Source organism: Anguilla anguilla, chromosome 18 (genome assembly GCF_013347855.1).
Source record: "Anguilla anguilla isolate fAngAng1 chromosome 18, fAngAng1.pri, whole genome shotgun sequence".
NCBI lineage: Eukaryota > Metazoa > Chordata > Actinopteri > Anguilliformes > Anguillidae > Anguilla > Anguilla anguilla.
Window position 1 is genome coordinate 8523813 of NC_049218.1, and position 19065 is coordinate 8542877.

General features: G+C 49.4%; 1 protein-coding gene across 2 annotated transcripts in view; it reads right to left on the reverse strand.

The window, feature by feature from the left end:
- Window positions 1–18163, reverse strand: part of anapc1 (anaphase promoting complex subunit 1) — a 54317-nt gene extending 36154 nt beyond the window's left edge. For both annotated transcript variants that reach the window (XM_035400751.1, XM_035400750.1), the window contains exons 1-20: window positions 17977–18163; window positions 16718–16954; window positions 15520–15681; window positions 15302–15344; window positions 15062–15162; window positions 14102–14184; window positions 13468–13541; window positions 12745–12890; window positions 12067–12287; window positions 11752–11961; window positions 11091–11186; window positions 10734–10824; window positions 10136–10201; window positions 9625–9762; window positions 8119–8262; window positions 7155–7215; window positions 4528–4715; window positions 3524–3598; window positions 2045–2310; window positions 264–355 (exon numbers count right to left, since the gene is read on the reverse strand). In XM_035400751.1, the coding sequence (XP_035256642.1) occupies window positions 264–355; window positions 2045–2310; window positions 3524–3598; window positions 4528–4715; window positions 7155–7215; window positions 8119–8262; window positions 9625–9762; window positions 10136–10201; window positions 10734–10824; window positions 11091–11186; window positions 11752–11961; window positions 12067–12287; window positions 12745–12890; window positions 13468–13541; window positions 14102–14184; window positions 15062–15162; window positions 15302–15344; window positions 15520–15681; window positions 16718–16930 (2470 nt within the window). In that variant the 5' untranslated portion in view covers window positions 16931–16954; window positions 17977–18163. The remainder of the gene's footprint in view (window positions 1–263; window positions 356–2044; window positions 2311–3523; window positions 3599–4527; window positions 4716–7154; window positions 7216–8118; window positions 8263–9624; window positions 9763–10135; window positions 10202–10733; window positions 10825–11090; window positions 11187–11751; window positions 11962–12066; window positions 12288–12744; window positions 12891–13467; window positions 13542–14101; window positions 14185–15061; window positions 15163–15301; window positions 15345–15519; window positions 15682–16717; window positions 16955–17976) is intronic.
- Between the last annotated feature and the right edge of the window lie 902 nt (window positions 18164–19065).

Consider the following 19065-nt stretch of genomic DNA (forward strand, 5'->3'; position numbering starts at 1 on the left):
TCACGCTGGGCACGTCAGAGTTCTGACAGGGGAGACCCAGCCATTGACCCAGCGCTTACCCTGGTCCATCACGCTGGGCACGTCAGAGTTCTGACAGGGGAGACCCAGCCATTGACCCAGCGCTTACCCTGGTCCATCACGTTGGGCACGTCAGAGCTCTGACAGGGGAGACCCAGCCATTGACCCAGCGCTTACCCTGGTCCATCACGCTGGGCACATCAGAGTTCTGACAGGGGAGACCCAGCCATTGACCCAGTGCTTACCCTGGTCGATGACGCAGGCCTCCTTGAAGGTTTTGATGAATGAGGGATAGTCTCGCCAGTACAGATCGATATAGTCTTCTAGCTGCAGGTCCCTATTAAAAAGAAGAAGAAGAAAAAAAAGCCCATCCACAGAATGAGAAAGTCATGATGACCCAACAGGTTTATAGATTAACAGCCCAGCCCCCGCACCCTAATGACGACTCTAATCTGAATGCGATCAATACTTTTAATACCGGAAAATCAGAAACTAACCTTAAAATAAAAGCGCGGCCCACGCACTCAAGAGCACGATGGGAAAAAAAAAGCTCTTCCGGAGAACAAAAGACGGCAAGTGGCTGCCCCTCCACGCACCCGTTCAGCCGCGCGCGGCTTTGATTCGTCGCTCAAAGTTTTTTCAAGCGGCGCCGGGCGTCTCCAGGGAGACGGACCGAATCCCCGGCAACACCGCCGCCCGCGTGACCAGCGGTGAGTAAGCCCGGCTGAAGCACCTCTAATTTTGCCGCCTCAACTCAACTTGACATTTTTTTTTATTGTGCGCGCCCGGGGTGGGAATAGGAAAAGCGTGGTTGAACTGCGTGGCCTGCCTCCAATCAACTGTATTGTCTTTATCTTTTGATTCGCAATTAAAAAGAGAGTCGGTTTGTTTGGTTTTGTTTTTGTTCTTGTTCTTCGAGGACACGGTACAGAAAGTTCCAATGATCAAATTCTCACCAAACTGTACATACGCTTTTTTTGGGCAGACGTCGAATGACTCCAGGCCTGTATCTTGATGCACGTGAAGAAGGTTTATCTGAAGAACAGATCCTTCGGCAAACGGCTGTCTTTAGTGATGGGAGAATGACATATTGTGACCCCGAAACTGGGTGGAGCTGACATTCGCTGTCAATCGGTGATGCAGCTGAACTTTGAATCAATCAAAAAGTTCAGTTCTTCACAAGACGAAAGGATTAGTTCACATCAGTGAGTTACCGGTAGCATGCGTTAGCTCCACCCGTTTTGGTGTCACGTGATGTCATTCTCTCCTTAGCAGCTGTCTTTCTGCGTATGACATGAACGATAAAGCAGTCATAAAGCTGTATTACACCTTTAAGGTGTGAGATCACAAATAGGCAATTAGAATGTTCTTAACATTCTAATGCTGATGTCACAATCACTGCTGGTAACTGAAAGTAACAGTTCTAGAACACAGACTTAAAAGGTTGAAAAAAAGTCTGAGGTGTGTAAAATGGAAAGCACTAGCTCAGGGAAGGGCATATAGAGGAACCGTATAGCAAATAAACGACAAACTTGTACGAGCTCCAAAAAAAAAAAAAAAAAACCCAAACGATTTGACAGAATTACCGCCAATGACAACGGCAGCTGAGCCGGGGGCCATAACCCAACTGAGCGGTTACACAACGGCCTGTTTAAAAAGCTCTCCCCAGGATCCCCTCTGCCCACTTCCTGCCAATGGCCCTGGCGCAAGGACAGCAGGGCAAATACCAGTTTAATTCTGTCAATTTCTGAAATGAAGAGAAATTCATTTCATGGCTTGACAAATGGGCATGGCGTTTGGTGAGGATTCTGGAACGGAGTCTAAATTCTGGGTTGAAACAGAACTAAATTCCCAGACTCACAGGGTCAAGAGGCCCGTGCTTTATCTGCAATGCGCACAGAGCCAGCTTTCAGTTTATTTATAAAATCATTGTGTATACGCACACACATCTCAAACCAGATGGAAAAAAAGATACAAATAACCTGCGCACCTGGCCAGGTGTAGTCCCACCCCAGTACCCACATACCTGGCCAGCTGCTGCAGCAGCACCACCAGTGAGCGGGTGCCCCTAATCATCAGGTTGTCCAGCTTGAGCTCCTCGTAGAGCAGGTGCAGCACGAAGAAGACGGCGGGGATGTGGGGGAACAGGGGGGCCGAGGGGTCCAGCCGCAGGGGGGCGGGGCCATCGTCAGCACAGGGCGGGGCCTCCACAGGCTCCAGCCGCAGAGCTCTGCTCAGGGGCAGAGACTCCACCTGCCAGTGGTAGTCTGAGCAGCGCTGGTACTCCCAGTCCTGCACACACGGGCATGTACCACACACACGCACGCACGTACCACACACACACACACACACACGCACACATACACGCACGCACACACCACACACACACACGCACGTACCACACACACACACGCACGTACCACACACACACACACGCACGTACCACACACACATACACGCACGTACCACACACACACACACACGTACCACACACATATACACACAAACACCACACACACGCACGTACCACACACACAAACGCACGTACCACACACACACACGCACGTACCACACACACACACAAACGCACGTACCACACACACACACGCACGTACCACACACACACACAGGCATGTACCACACACACACACATGCACGTACCACACACACATACACACAAACACGCACATACCACACACACGTACCACACACACATACACACACGGACGTACCACACACACATACGCGCACGCGAAAACACACACACACACACACACACAAACACGCATACCACACACACACAGGTATGTACCACGCACACACACGTACCACACACACATACACACAGATGCACGTGTACCACACACACACACACACGGACATACCACACACACACACGTACCACACACACATACGCGCGCACGCACACAGGCATGTACCACGCACACACACGTACCACACACACACACACACACACACGCACGCACGCACGCACGCACGCACACACACACACACAGATGCATGTGTACCACACACACACATACGCACATACCACGCACACATACCACGCACAAACACATACGCACATACCACACACACACACAGAGCACACACACACACACACACACACACACACACAGATACAGACACAGACACACACACACAAAATGAAACAGGAGAGTCAACAACTCCAATTGTAATCCTACAGTTTCTAGATTGAATTCTCGATGCAGTGTCTGCAGGAGGCTGAGCTGGCAGTGAACTCCATCTCAGCTAAATTCAGCCAGTCTGGGAGGCGAACCGGGAACTGCTGGGGCTCAGAATATAGAAGGTGGGAAAGTGGGGACGCCGTCTTTGGGGCTTTCCCCACTAACGATCGAGCAGAAGCGGTCAAAAGGAGCCGCAGGGCAGCCGCTTTCCAAACGGCGAGGGCGATCGAGGCGCTGACGTCTGCGGACGGCACGCATCGCTCGGCCTTCCTCAGCGCGGCGGCGAGAACGCTTACATCGTCCGACCCCGTCTCCGAGGGGCGGGCCTTCTTCGGCGCAATCACAGGGGAGAGAGGCACTTCAACGTCAAGCTGCGGACGAATTTAAAAAAAAGAGCGGGTCAAAAAAGGCAGCCCCCCCACTGTCACCTTCCTTCCCCATTCCCATTCCCACCCCCACCACAAACCCCCCCCCATACTTCGGGTAATTACTAAAGCCTATGCGTGCGTTTAGAGTCATGTGACCTTGTGACCTTGGTTTGAGTATCTCTCCAGCACCGCGTGCTCCACGCACTCACGCTGCCCCCACAGAGCGGAGGTGGCCGTCCGGGGGCCTGGAGAGCTCGCCTCCGCCTTAAAATCAGCGACTGACGTCGACCGAAGAACGCACGCGAGGCTAGGTAATCATCTGCTTTAATTCATCAATCAAGCGCCCAGAGAAACCGGTGGACTCGACGGCCCTGACAAGACAAATTCACCGACATTACAAATGCTAGTGAATTTTATCTGTGGCCGGTAAGTCAGTCTACTCTACCCGTCGCTTTGGCATGTAACCACCCATCACCCGAAGGTCCTTCTCTATTCTAAATGTCTAGTTCTCTAGAAAAATGGTGAAATTGGCCAGTGAATTTTGGGATGAAACAGCCTCTGTGGCCAGGGGACGAAAAGGTTAAGATTACTGCCCTGATATATAGCACATAGGTTCACTGAGTGCATTACACCGGCATGCTGTCCGTCACCATGGGCGCTGAAGTGATGTGGGATCACGGTAATTTCGCCAGGCGGTCAGCGTGAAGCGGGGGTGTCTGACTCCAGTCTTGGAGGCAAACAGGTTACTGGCGGTGTTTCAGATTCATTTGAGCCCCCTGATTGGTTGACCCGCTCGCACGCCTCGTCCCCAAGTGCTAAATCTGCTTCTGTTCTTTCAGTTGCGGTTCGACCTGCTTGGCTCTCCGGCTCTAGAGTTTAACCACCGTGGTGGAGCGGGGCCGCGAGTGGCGCCCCCTGGTGGCGGTACTCACGTTGCGCGTCCAGGCCAGCCGGTCGGTGTTGTAGCCCATGAGGGTCATGAAGCAGGTGACGAACAGGCTCCACTCCAGGTGCGCGCTGGGACCGCCGGGCGCGTTGTAGATGTTGTACCACTTGATCAGCACCTTGGCGGCCGTCTCCTTGGGCAGGATGAACTTGATGGCCTGCAGGCACTTTTTCACTGGGGGGGGGGGGGGATGGTAGGGGGGGGTGGGGAAAGTGCCGCGATCATTCCGGGTCGTGATACCTCCCCCGCCACAGACAATCAGCGCAGCGATTAACCCGCCAGGCAATATTAATTGGCAAACAAACCAAAAAAGGTCACGGCAGCGCCGGTTTAAATGCCATTTCATTAAAGGCAGAAAGTCCCTTTCCTCTGTATAAATCACCCGCTAATGCGGGAGGAAGGGTAAGGGGTTCGCTGGCGGAGACTGTATCGCAGGACAGCGCGCGTCAGCACGGACGCTGCCGCCGGACGCCGCGCGGACGCTGAAGCGCGTAAAGAGCAGGAGAGGCTCGCTGGATTCGCAGAACGCCAGAGGTTACAATCCCACACACACTCCCCCATCCACATCGCCCCCCCCACCCCCCGTCATCCCCATCCCCATCCCCACCCCTAAATTTGAGCAGCGCTGGTCAGCTGGCTTTTTAAATCAGAGCAGTTGGCTGCAAGCACGCAGATACGACAGATCAGCAGATGAACTGATCAGGCTTTGTGTAGCAGTCCCACTCTGAGCAGGTACACCAGGGGGACATGAACACCACAACACAATAATAACAGCACATTTTATACACAAAGAATATTTTGTACAAGGAACCAAACAGCTTCACAATGGAAGAGAAAGACCATACAAAAACAGGAAGGGTAAAAACTTGTGGAAATAATATACAAGTTAATACCCACTATATAAATGTATGGTGTGTGTATCACACGGTATTTTAATCACTGCAGGTGCTTCTGTGGGAAAAGCTGAGCTGTCTTCGTTGCGTCCTGCGACGCGGCCCAAAGGGTTGAGGAGCAGAGCCGCAGAGGCAGCGGCTCGTTAGCGTGATTACGTTAGCCAGGCCGCGGCGCAGACGGCGGTAATGGCGGCAGACGGCAGGCCCGGGAGCCGGTCCCGTCTAATTAGGGCCCGCCGGCGCTAAGTGGAACTAACGAGGGAGGAGGGAACGCGCTTCCGTCTCCGCGCGCCGATTTCCCGCTCCTGACCCGCCGCGCGCTGTGGCTCCGCCCCCCAGCTCCGCCGCACGGAAACGCCATCGGGGGGGGGGGGGGGGCTCGTCGAAACCGGACGCGGCGGTCGCCGTGACAGCGAGCAGCCTTCCTCTGAACGAACGCGGCTGAAGAGCGGTTCGTTTTGGCTGCTGAGAAAATGGCGGTTCCTCAAACTCTCGCCAAAGAAATTCACCGCACACCGTAAAACTGAAAAAAAAAAACGGTTAAGGTGCTTGGAGAAAACGCTTTCCTCACCCTTCTGACGGAGCAGAGAGGAGGGCTGATGTACGATAGCGGCTGCATGAGTCAAGCGTTCCTTCTGGAGAAATACGGCCACCACAAGCGCAAGACCGCTCAGACGTCCAGACGCCCAGACGTGACGCTATCGACTGCATGAATCAGGCCTGCTCATCCTATTCTGGCACGATGTGTGATCAATTTTGGTCAGGTGCTGGTCGCAGATAAACGACCCTAAACTGAACTCTGTAACTCAACCGAACCCCACTGATCTTCTTAAAACATCTCAATTTCGTTTGGCTTTTAATGTTGTCCGGGCAATTAAAAAAAGTCAACAAATTAAACAAATAAAGAAGACATTTATACGATAAAATTAATTTTTTTAAAAACTAAATCGGGACGCAAAAAGGAACAGTTAACACACAGTTAAATGGGTAGAGGCGCGTTCGGTATCGCGGCCAAATACAATGCAATCTTCCCAATGACAAATTAACACAGAATAGCCGACTGGAATTGCAGGAAGCCAGCGGCGCTGTGCCACAGCGATTTACGTGCGAGCGCCTGGACGAGGCTCGGGCCCGACGGGGACAGCGTCGCGGCCGCGCCCGGACGGCTCTAATGGCGGCCGGCGGCTTTTAGGCGCATCGATCCGCCCCGGAGCGCGTGCGCTGCCCACGCCGCGTCTGGCCGCCGCCGCGGTAATGGCCTCTCCGCTCTCGGCGGGGCCGGCCCGCACCTGCAGCCCCCAGCCCGGCCTAACGAGGTAATGGAGCCGGGGGAAACCCATTTCCGCCATTATCCGCCACAAAGAAAAAAAAGAATAATGATAATAAAACCGGCGCGAGCCGCTTCCCGCCGCGGAGCGGGATCCATGGCGACTCGCCCTGACGACGGTGCCGCTGCGTGACGGGCGTGGAGCGGAGGGAGGGAGGGAGGGAGAGAGGAGACGCGCGGTGATTTGCTCAGACGTCACGGCCGACGGAGACGGCGACAGACTGCTCCCCCGACGCCGTGGCGACCGAGGCGCCGTGGCGACCGGGTTTTTCCCGCCGACACGCGCGAATAACGACACAAACGGCTCGTTCTCCCTCCCGAGCGACTCGCTCGCCCCTGGGAAACCTGCGCACGGACGGCCGGCTCCCCTCCTCCTCTGCGCACAGGCCTTACCCAGCTCAGACGTGGCGATCTCAGGAACGGTAATCCGAAGCATGGCGCCGTTGCTCAGCTCCTGGGCGGGAAGAGAGGTTGCCGAGTTCAGAGATGCGGGAGCGCGACCGTTACGAGAAGCGCCACTCCTGTGGTACGGGCGTCACACAGGCCTGGACCAGGTGTGTGACGGGTGACACAACGTCGCTCTGCTGTTAACGAAGACCCCCCTCGCTGGCTCTGACGAACAGCCCCTTACACTGAACGCCTGCTGCATCCTTAACGGACCCTTCAGAGGACGGCGTTTGCTGTTCGGCTCTGTGTGGAACTCGACGAGCCCTGCAGAAGCACCCGACGCCACGCGTTGAGTCGCGCCACCTCAACGCCACTGCAGCTCTGCGCGGTGCAGCAGGAACGCAGCACAACCCCTCGGCTCAACCACGCCCAACCGCGAGCGGGTTCGAACCCCACAACCCACTGGCGTCTGGATTCTGGGGGGGACTAAGAGCTTAGTGCGATCTGGGGGGGGGTGTTCTGTCATGTGTGTGCTAGTGAACCTCTTGAGTCATGGACCCTTAGTTCAAATACAAAGCAACCAAAGCTAAGAGCAGAAGGAACGTAGTTTAGTTCCTTATGTGTTTTTGGGGTGTTTTAATCCAGACCAAAGTGTGTGCGCACACACACGTGCTTGCGTGCACACATGCACAGAAATGGCTGTAAACTTTAGTTGGGGCATTTGTTTCATGTCGTTCAGTTGTAATAATGTTAATCTGCACTGTCCCCAACAAATACATTCACAAATAAATAGACTTGGATAGACACGAATGTACAAACATGCACGCGCGCGCACACACACACACACATCAACACGCGCACACACACATACACACACACACACACACATCAATACGCACGCGCGCGCACACACACACACACACACACACACACACACATCAACACGCGCGCACACACACACACAGCTCACCAGGGTGACTCTGTTGTGCACGGGGTCTCTGAGGGTGTGTACGTAAGGCACGGTGTGCTGGAAGGTGCAGTCCTCCAGCCAGGAGGAAGACTCGTGGTGCTTCATCGAGCTCCGCAGCTCCAGCACGGGAGAGGGCATCACCGCCTGGCCAATGGGAGGACAGGAAGGGGAGGGGGGACTCGCCGTCATTGGCCGCCCTTTTGACGAGCGCTGTGAACGCTGCCGCGGGGCCGTTCTGAAGACTGACGCCCGTCCGCGAGCGCACTCCTAGCTTTCTAAAAATAAAGCGGCGTTTTTGAGTGACGCAGGCAGTGCGTGACCGCGAACTCCGCGATTCACATCCTATTATTACAGCGCGTATGCGAGGACAGCGGCAGGGAGGCTCACGAACATTTTCACATCGTCTTCAGGGTGCATTTTGCCCCATCCATGTCCAATCCGTATCCCTTTTTTAACTTACACACTCTGGACTGCCTTTCAGACAGACTGTAATGATGAATTTGTAAGTTGGTCAGTTTATTTTGTTTGGTGGATATTTCTCCATCCATTCACACCCATCTCAAGGCTGCCAAATTGCAAAACGTGTGAGATTTTGTTCAACAGCTGCGGGGGGGTGGGGGAGGGACCGGTGGGAGGAAATCGCATTATTCAAAATATACTTTCACGCGAACATGAATTATGAATCGAAACAATAAATCTGCAGAATGCGTGACATTACCCAGGCTGAGCCCGGGGGTACAACCGCAGTCCAAAAGCATGAGTCACACAGTGCGAGACTTCCATCTTCATCTATTCCAAAATTCAATTTTATCCCTCAGACAAATCTACTGCTGCATAAACAAATGGAAAAAAAAAACGTCACAAATATTCACACCCCTGTTTTCAGCACTATCCGCACCCTGCCGTCACAAGGATAACACTACACTGGAGGTATATACCATAACGCTTTCTGCGATTGGTGAACATACTAAGGGGGGTTATTTTAGCCCTAACCCTTCAAACTGTATCTTTCCAGATCCTTTAGAACCGTTGGTCTGTATCTGTCCCTCCGCAACTCAAACCCCAAATTTTCAACCGGGCTCATGTCTGTACACTCAGATGGCCATTTTGTAATGGCAATTAAACAGTTAGTCAACCCTTCCCTGGCTTTTTCCCTTCTGTTAAGTTTTTGCTTCACTATATTTTACAGTGTAGATGTAAAACAATGACGCTAAGGCCTGAAATTGCTCTAAAAATAGTTTTATTATTTCGATTATTATAGTTCTATATTGAATATGACATGAAACAGAGGTGTAAAATCCAGGTTTGGAAAGGAAAAGCCCTCCCCAGTATTTTGCTCCAATCACCTGGATTTTACAATTAGCACAATGCCTCAGCCAGGAGAACTGCTGAGTGAAATCAGGTGGCTGAGTTCATGTGCAGAAGAAACACGAGGCGGGACTTTTACTTTCTGACCCCAGGACGGCGAGCGCGACCCTGAGCAGGACACGCAGAAACGGAGCTCACCTCGTCCAGACAGCTGATGTGGCGGCTCGCCGCGTTGGCGGGGGTGCTGACGCTGTCCACGGGGGTGCTGGGGTGCGGCATCGGGTTCGACAGGCTGAGGGAGGGAGCCAGCACCCCCGGAACAAACAGCTTGCTCACCTGCGCGAGGAAGGACAAGAGCAAACCCTTACCCCTCTGTGAACGTGCACAGGTGAGCACGTATCCAACATGGCCGCCCAGAGGTCAGCCCTCTCCCCAACTATATCCAATATGGCCGCCCTAAGGTCAGCTCTGTGCACATTCTTAGCATGGATTTCAATGAGAAAAAAAGCAAAATTTTGCTATTCTAGCGCATTACCAGACCTAGTAGCTACTTAACTATGCTAACAAAATACCAATCCTTTCAGCTACTTAGCTATGTTAAGACATTACCAGACCTAATAGGTATTTAGTAATGCTAACACATTAACAAACATAGTAGGTATTTAGCCATTCTAACATATTACCAAATTGAGTAGGTATAAGAACTTACCCTAGAGACTCCGGTGTACAAAACAAGACTTCCGTTGGCTTCCAACACCAGCATGGCATCTATGTTCTGTGGCAAAAAATTCAAAGTGGTTATCACTCACACACACACACTTCAGATTCAACACAACAGTCTTCAGCAGCCAGAGTAAATAAACCACCTCAGCATTTTCTTTAAAGGGCAAATCTACGAAGTATAGCCAAATAAAAAAAAATTTTAAATGCTGTTTATTTGCCCAAAATCCAACCTGCATAAAGAGAAGATTATAATGCTTCAAAGGCAGCATATAGTAGAAAAACACAACCGTAATATGGTCAGAACTGCGAGTATTAGGTACAAATAGACAGTAATTGGTGATATTAGAAGAGTGATCTTTTCACCCAATTACTTTCAATCTGCAGCTAATTAACAAAGATCAATGAACACAGCAATGAATCACTGGAGAAGCTCTCAGGCTGGGTATATATCCTTTTTTTTTTTTTTTTAGATTCATATTTTCATGCAGCGTACTAGTCACTGTCCACTACAGAAGGCTTCTCGTTCTAAATCCGCCCCAAACTCCGGAAGCAGCTGTCCATCCCGCCCGGACATGAAGACATACCTCCAGTGGGGCAGCGTCTTTGGCGGGAATGGAGGTGACGGAGACGAATATCAGCTGGTTCTGGTCATTGCTTTCAATGAACTTCACACACCTGCAATGCAAAAGGTACGTACGTACATTAACCTCTGTGGGGCGTACAGTCTTTTTTGACAATTGCTGGAGTTTCCATATTCTGATTAATATCTGTTTTCCATCGCATCAAATTGACTAGTTGATACAAACCGCGACTTTAATACACTACAAGAACTTTTTCTTGAAATACAGTACATTCATGATGTATTGGACACAGGTGAGAAATTTGGGCTGCCAATAGAAACTTGGGAAGGCTACAGAGGACAGAAATGTGCTTCTGCTCACCTGAGTTGCTGATGGGACTCCACCAGGAAGCAGAGGAACTTGGTGTCACACAGGTCTGATATGATGAACACCTTGGAGGCCTGGCAGCTCTTATCCCTGTGGAACCAGGATGAGTCTTTAATCTCACTGATCAGGACCTCACACAAATCATAACATAACTCTAATCGTGACATTACTCCAATCAGGAACATTCCCTAATCATGACATCAGTCCAGGACGACGCTCTAATCATGACATCACCCTAATCATGACATTACTCCAATTAGGAACACACTCTAATCAGGACATCACCCTAATCATGACATCAGTCCAGGACCACGCTCTAATCAGGACATCACCCTAATCATGACATCGGGAAAGGGGAGCAGGAGTGGAGAATCTGGTGAGTGTGTAGAATTTGTGGTGAGGAGCAGAAAAGAGGTGTAGGAGTGGAGTATCTGGAGAGTGCGTAGGATCTGTGGTGAGGAGCAGGAAAGGGGTGTAGGAGTGGAGTATCTGGTGAGTGTGTAGGATCTGTGGTGAGGAGCAGGAAAGAGGTGTAGGAGTGGAGTATCTGGAGAGTGCGTAGGATCTGTGGCGAGGAGCAGGAAAGGGGTGTAGGAGTGGAGTATCTGGTGAGTGTGTAGGATCTGTGGCGAGGAGCAGGAAAGGGCTGGCTGACCTGCAGCTGGAGGCGTTCTCGGCCCAGAGATGCTCGATGCAGAGCTCGGGGACGATGGGCTCCATCTCGGGCAGGACCACAGAGTCGTTGAGCGTGCTGTTGGGCGAGGCCAGGAGGCTGTGACCTCGGGGCAGAGGGGAGTGGCAGGACATGTTAAAGCGCTGGGTCCCAGAGAAGGAGGGCGTGGCCATGCCAGGTGAGTGGGCGCGGCTGTGAACATAAAAACTCCAGCATCACAAACACGAAGTCCGCACATTCACACATGACACCTGAACACAGGCGGCTATGTTGGATATGGCCGGGGAGCGGGCTGACCTGAGAGCGGCCATGTTGGATATGGTGGGGGAATGGGCGCGAGAGTGCAGCCCTGGGGACGAGGTCATCCGGTTCTGGCTGTGCAGGGAGTAGCTGTGAAAGGGCGAAGCCGGGGAGTCCATCTTGGAGACGTTGCGGAGGTGAGTGTTGAGGAAGCTGGGGGCCATCAAGTTCTGGGGCGTGGCCACCTGCTCTGGGCACTTCAACACCATCGATTGCTCCTGTTTCGGTTAGGTGTGGGGTTAACAGAGATTCACAGCGAGGCTACGCACTGTGCAGTGTCTCACTCCAAAAAAATCTCCTGTTTGACAACTTTCAAAACAAGCTATCCACAGCAAGCATCACATCTCTCTGAACATCTTAGTTTTCTTAGCAGTTATTCTTCACTAGAAAAGCCCTCCCTACGGCACAAACAGCAACAAGAGAATATTAATTACGTCAGCTGAACAGCCATAGCAATCAAAGCTATGCGTTAGCACTGCGACGGGTCAGGAAAAAAAACTAAAATTACACTTTCTTTCTGCCGTTCACATAAACATGAGCATGACGATCCCCAAACTGCCATCTTTCCCAGGAGCCCAGCGGGCCGAGCCAGGCCGAACCAGGCCACGCCGAGTCGGACTGAACCTGGCCCAACCCGGGCCAAGCCAGGCCAAAGCGGGCTCGGGAAAGACCCACCTCGCTGGTGACTTTGCGCAGCGCCCAGACCGTGTGGGCGCACTGCACCGTGTCGTAGGTCATGATGATGGACGGCTCGCAGCTGGAGAAGACGATCCTCAGGGTGCTGTCCGAGACATACTGCACGCGGGGCGCTTCGAGAAGGCCTGCGGGCATGAGCAAACCGGTCAGAATCATAGAGCAATAAGGTTATGAGCAGCCTGGTCAGGCTCATAGTACTGTAAGGTTATGAGCAGCGTGGTCAGGCTCATAGTGCAGTAAGGTTATGAGCAGCCTGGTCGGGCTCATAGTGCAGTAAGGTTATGAGCAGCCTGGTCAGGCTCATAGTGCAGTAAGGTTATGAGCAGCCTGGTCAGGCTCATAGTGCAGTAAGGTTATGAGCAGCCTGGTCAGGCTCATAGTGCAGTAAGGATATGAGCAGCCTGGTCAGGCTCAGAGTACCATAAGGTATTAAGGCTAATGAAAATGCAAAAAAGCACACATCCCACAGCAGGTGCTGGATAAAAACTGTAAAGACACTAAATCAGAAAAAAAGAAAAATCCACATACTGCAGTATGTTCCCTTGTAGTAAATTAATTTATTACAGGATGTGACGTGAGCTCAGACGTCCGGTGAAGAGCATGTCGGCTTGAAACGTCACGTCGCTTTCAATAAAAAATAACAAGGTAGAATTTTTCAGAGTGCAGGTTTATTTTATTTTCTTAATAAACGAAAGGCCTGACCTGTGGACCTGCAGACCACAGGGGCGATCTCATCCAGAGGGTGCAGCATGCTGAAGACCGTGGGCAGAGGTTCCCTGAGAACACAGGAACCAGGATGCAGTTCAGTCCTTTCCAGACATACAGCTCAGAACCACACTTTCAGCCGTTGAAATTATTATTTTCACCATCATTATTTTTACACCGATTTGGAATGCCCATTTGTGATCGCAAGTCAACACAAGCGGGATTCACAAAGCCAAAGTGTTCACAAACATCCAACCCTCACTCCACCACTAGCTCATAGACTTTAACGACCTCACGGCATCATAATCATCATTTCCCAATAGCTATATTCAACATATACATATAGTCCCAACTACGATATGCTATATTAAAACCTGCACTATTCAATTGCACTACAACGTTTTTTCAGAATGATAGTAACACAGTTCTTATATTGTCCACTACAGGTGAATTTAGTATTGGTCGATTGGAGACCACAGCACTGATTTCTGACACATCGTCTGTTCACCAAGACATGTTTTCTTTGTTTTAACTTAGACGCATTCATTGCAGAAACAATGCTACCTTCGCTGTATGCGTGGTGTATTCTCCTTCTGTTTCACCGGAACAGAAAGAGAAGCGCCGCGTGTACCTGGGGGGGCTCATGGGCACGTCGGACGACGGGTTCTTGCGCTCAAACAGGAGGCCAAACTTCGTCGGCCACAGAGTGGAAACCTGCATAACAGAGACACCGGTTAAAAAACATTTATATGCCACAAATAAAAAATACAGTCTGGCCAAAAACAGTTAATTACGGTGTGTACATTAAGGCATTTTTCATTCTAAAGAATTCTCTAGTCAACTGTCAATGAGCCAAAACTGTCATTACTGCTGTTTAGTATTGAATTTAATAACAAGCAAACCCGGCCAAAATCGCCTTGTGTTTTCCCAAATTAGACAATGTGGCACAAATGTTTTGTGACAAGTATGTTATATATACACACAAACCTTTTCAGTGAAAAAAGTACATTATATTAGTACAACACTGACAACCAATCATGAGCTGAAAAAAGACTGAACCATCACATTTTCATAACATTTTCAAAACAAATTAGGTTGCCAGCTCAGTCTTCCTATCATCCAAAACAAACATCACTCTGGATAAATTATTCAAACACTGAAATAGCGTTGATCTCAACCTCTCACAGACATTAAAATACATAAATACATTTGAGCATATTCTGCAAAATTTCCAGAAAGAGTACATAAAACAAAAAACATTTTATAAGGCTTAAGCAAACATGGTTACACTAAGCTCTGCTGCTTTACGCACTCTGATTTTAAAACATAACTGACAAATGGCTTTGAGTGAGCAAATGGAAAATCCTGCAGCCATCTTTGGAACATGTGACCCCTGTAGCACCTCCTTTCTGACCAAGCTGTTCGCATAGCAACCACACCTGAAGGAGCAACCACAGCAACGACAATCAAAGGAGGGACCATAGTAACCACTCCCAATGGAGGGACCAGAGCTACCACTCCAAAACGGGAGACCATAGCAACCACACTCAACGGAGGGACCATAGCAACCACACCTGAAGGAGGGACTCACCTGAAAAGGCAGTGGGGAAATGAAGTCTTTCCCACTCATGCTGTGAACATTCACGCAGGTGCTCTGGACGATGCACACCGTTTGCTCCACAACATCTTGCTCTGAAACAGCCATTTTTACAAGTAAACAACGAACATTTCGCTTTTGCTCGTGCATACATAAATAAAATAGCTGCTGCTTTTAATATGTTGAAGTAAAGTACCTGGATATTTTAAAGAAGTATCTCAAAAGAATACTGACCACCCTTTTTGTTCTGAGGCACACCGAAGTTACACCACAAAGCCTGGAAGGATTAATTAAACAAGCAAAAAAGGTACATTTTATTATGAACAGTAAAATAGTCCGTACAGAAAGTGCCTGTCCCACAAACAGGCACTACTAAAAACAGTAAAGATAATCACAACAGGCTGCTCTTCTCCTCAGAGAACAGCTGCACTTCTGGAAGGTTCCGCTCCTACCTGCTGGACCGGACTGTCCACGGTGAAGGCCTTGTACACGTACGAGGCTTGGCTCTTGGTACCCCGGCTCCAGATCACCATGTTCCCTGCCACGTAGAGCTCCTCCTCGTACTCGGCTTCATCGTTGTCTCCCCCGGCACCTTTCCTCAGGTCCCACCACTCCTGGGAAAGATGGAGAGGCGTTAGCCGCATTTCCATCGCCAGGAGACAGTTCCGGTGCGTCCCGCCTTCCTACCCCCACCTACGGGCGTAGCCGATGTTCCAGCTGTGCCTCCTCAGAGCCACAAGCCAACACTTTTGACCCTTTCAATCTCTCTGGTTCTCGTTGGGCCAGCTGTGGGGAAAGGGGGCGTGGTCACGGGAAAGGGTGTGGTCATCACAACTAGCTTGTTCCAGATGCTATCATCCATCGTTCGATGGGAATGTGATGTTACATCTGAAGCCCGATAGCGGACAAGCAACAGTCCCGCAGTCTGAAACTTAGGTATGATGCTTTCAGACAGCACCTCGCTCAAGTTTCTGGCTTCAACCTGGCCAGCCTGTCTGTGTAATGGCGCTACTGATTTTGCCTGTCTTTAACATGCTGGTAATACTATGGGTGACATGCAAGCAAAACTGACTCTGTGCCCAAACACCATTTACATGGAACAGCAAATTGTCTATTTTTCAGGGGGGCTGTTACCTTAAATAGGCCACATCAAATTACTTATGTAGTCATAGGACACCCTTATCCAGAATGCCTTACATATAATTTATGCAACTGGTTATTTACTGAAGTAATTCAGGTTAAGTGCCTTTGCTCAGTGGTATAATGGCAGTGCGCCACCAGGAGATAAAATTGGTAAGCACTAAGCCATTTTCCCTTTCTCAAATGCATACAGCCAACCGCCCACACAATGGCAACCAAAAAAATTTAAACATATATGCACGGTAGTAAGCACAATTCGTTATCATTGTGGTGCACAATCTTTCATCTTTTCGGAGGTCCAGATTCAAGTCCATGTTTTACTCAAACCCTCAGATCAGACCAAAATGAATGTCTAGATCTGGGATTTTAGATGAATTCCCTGGGGAGTACCTGTATCAATACACATCTGTCACAGAAACTGACAATTACATTATCCACTGAACTGCCGAAACCAAATTTCAAAGACAAACGATAAAAACCGAGCAGAAAGGAGGATGCTTCGGCCGTTACCTTCTCCCTTTCCTGCAACGTAACTTCTTGGAGTGACCCCACCAGCCCGGCCGCCCCGTCCGAGGACCACAGCTCTGAGGCCGGCTGCAGCTGGCGCAGCTGCAGGTTCACTGCATTCGGGTGGTTCTTGCAGTGCTCACGGCCGAACGGAACAAAGGACTGCAATTCCCCTGCGGCTATCATTGTGGCTCTCTCTTCATAGACGTTCGACATGAGTTCCAGATATCAGCATTATTTCTGTGGGGGAAAGAAGACGAAGTAGACGGAAGACCATGCAAGACTATGCAAGAGGCAATGCAGCTAATCACGGACTGCAGTGTTAGATTTAAAAGCTTATGTTTTCCCGTTCAGAAAAAGCCAAAATACGTGCATATGAACAGGTAATTGGAAACACTACGTTAGCTCGCAATTGCTTCTGGCTTGTTGTCTTCAAGAGATGTCATTTTGCTAGCTAGCTAACTAGCTAGTCTTCAATGAAATGAAGATTATGTGGAGACCGATTCGATGACTGATAAATTGTTGTTAACAGAGAAGAAGAGCATACACTAAGCTAGATATATGTCTAGCTATCTACAGATAAATACGTTACGTTAGAAAGTTAACCACTCGCATTTAATGTTAATAATATAGCGTTACCAAGCTGGGCTTGTGCAGCTGCGCGTGCGTAGGGTGTCGAGCAGCGCGCAGTGCCGCGCACACAAACACAGGCGCCCGGTGCAAGGTACTGCTGTTCGCACATTCGCGCAAGTTTGACAGTTTCCCTTCTAGTTACACTAGCATAACGAGCTAGCAATGTGAATACATAGTCGGCATTATACTTCCATCAGTTGTGTCAATCAGAATACACCTTCGCTAGCTGCACACTGCAAATCTCAAATTTAAAAGATAGCTAGCTAGCTGTAGTCTTTGTAGGGGAGGTAAGATACATGTGCATAACGAGGTAGCAATGTGTTTACATAATCGGCATACCACTTCCATCAGTTGTGCCAGTGAGAATACAACTTTGCTTACGGGACACTGCAAACATCAGACTTGAAAAGATAGCTAGCTTGATAGTTAGGGTGAGATCCATGTGAATATACAATCAGGTTAGCCAATAAGTGAGGTGAGATTTGGTCGAAATAGAGTGTAGCTTACTAGCAAGTTCATAAACGCCTCATTTGTCAGCCATGGTGTAAACAGCTAGTAAGCAAATATAAGCTGACTACAAGTATTGCTAACTAGCTAGTTTAGCTATTGCGAGATGATGCTGTACGAACCTGTTAATAACGAATAGTCTATGGATGGCTCTCGGAGTCCTTGTCTTTATGTGGGGTCGTTCTGTTGGTCACACTTAGTATACTATATAACTGAAACATAAAACAACAATAGCCGGGCAAATTGAATGATTTAGAGAAATAAGAGTAGACAGCACCGTTTTCAAACGGCCGCGGCCATCTTGCTATCCCGTGAACCTCTACTGCAGTAATGCAACCAATCAGCAGAGTGTTAAGAGATAGCAAGCGCGAGAAATCGCCGTGTGACTCAACGAAATGATTATATCGGGATTCGAACACTCGCCGTGCTGGTGATTCTGTAAAATCAAAGTGGAACTTGTCCACAAAGTATACGTTTAACCATACCCCACCCCACCCCCTCACAAAAACACTTTCAAAATCATATCCGGGATAATAAAAATGTTTTCCAAACGTCATGGGAAATCTTTTTTCCAGTGAATCCCTGAGTGTGTGAATGCTCAATGGTTAGTTTTTGGTTGCGGTATTGAATTTAGTCATTTATTTCACACGAGCATAATAAAATAACAAAAAAGGCTAAAAGAAATCTGATAAAGAAATCATGCGTGCATGTAATGGTAAATGGTAAATGGACTGCATTTATATAGCGCTTTTATCCAAAGCGCTTTACAATTGATGCATGTGCAGGGTGATTGTATGCAGTGACTCACCCATCAATGGCAATTCGGGAACTAAAAAGGAATTTCAAAAATCAGTTTAGACTTATTTATTACAAATGGGCCTTCTGTACCTTGTTGGTGATATCACACATTTGTATTCCTGAGACTAGCACTGATGTTCACCAATTCTGTAATTTGCTCTGAGTCTGCTAATTGACTGTGGTGTAAAAATAATGTCATGTAAAATATGACAGTTGAAATAATCATTAAATACAGACAGCATATCCAGTTGAAATTAGTTAAATAAATAAAAGTTTTACATGCTTTTTTCCGCACCGGGTTGGCCTTTCACTAGTATGTTCTGGGAATTACTCAGAACTAGTGAGCTTTCTGGGAATGCACACGTGATTCCTGCCTGAGAGCGAACACCGGAACGCCACAACTGAAGAAGTAG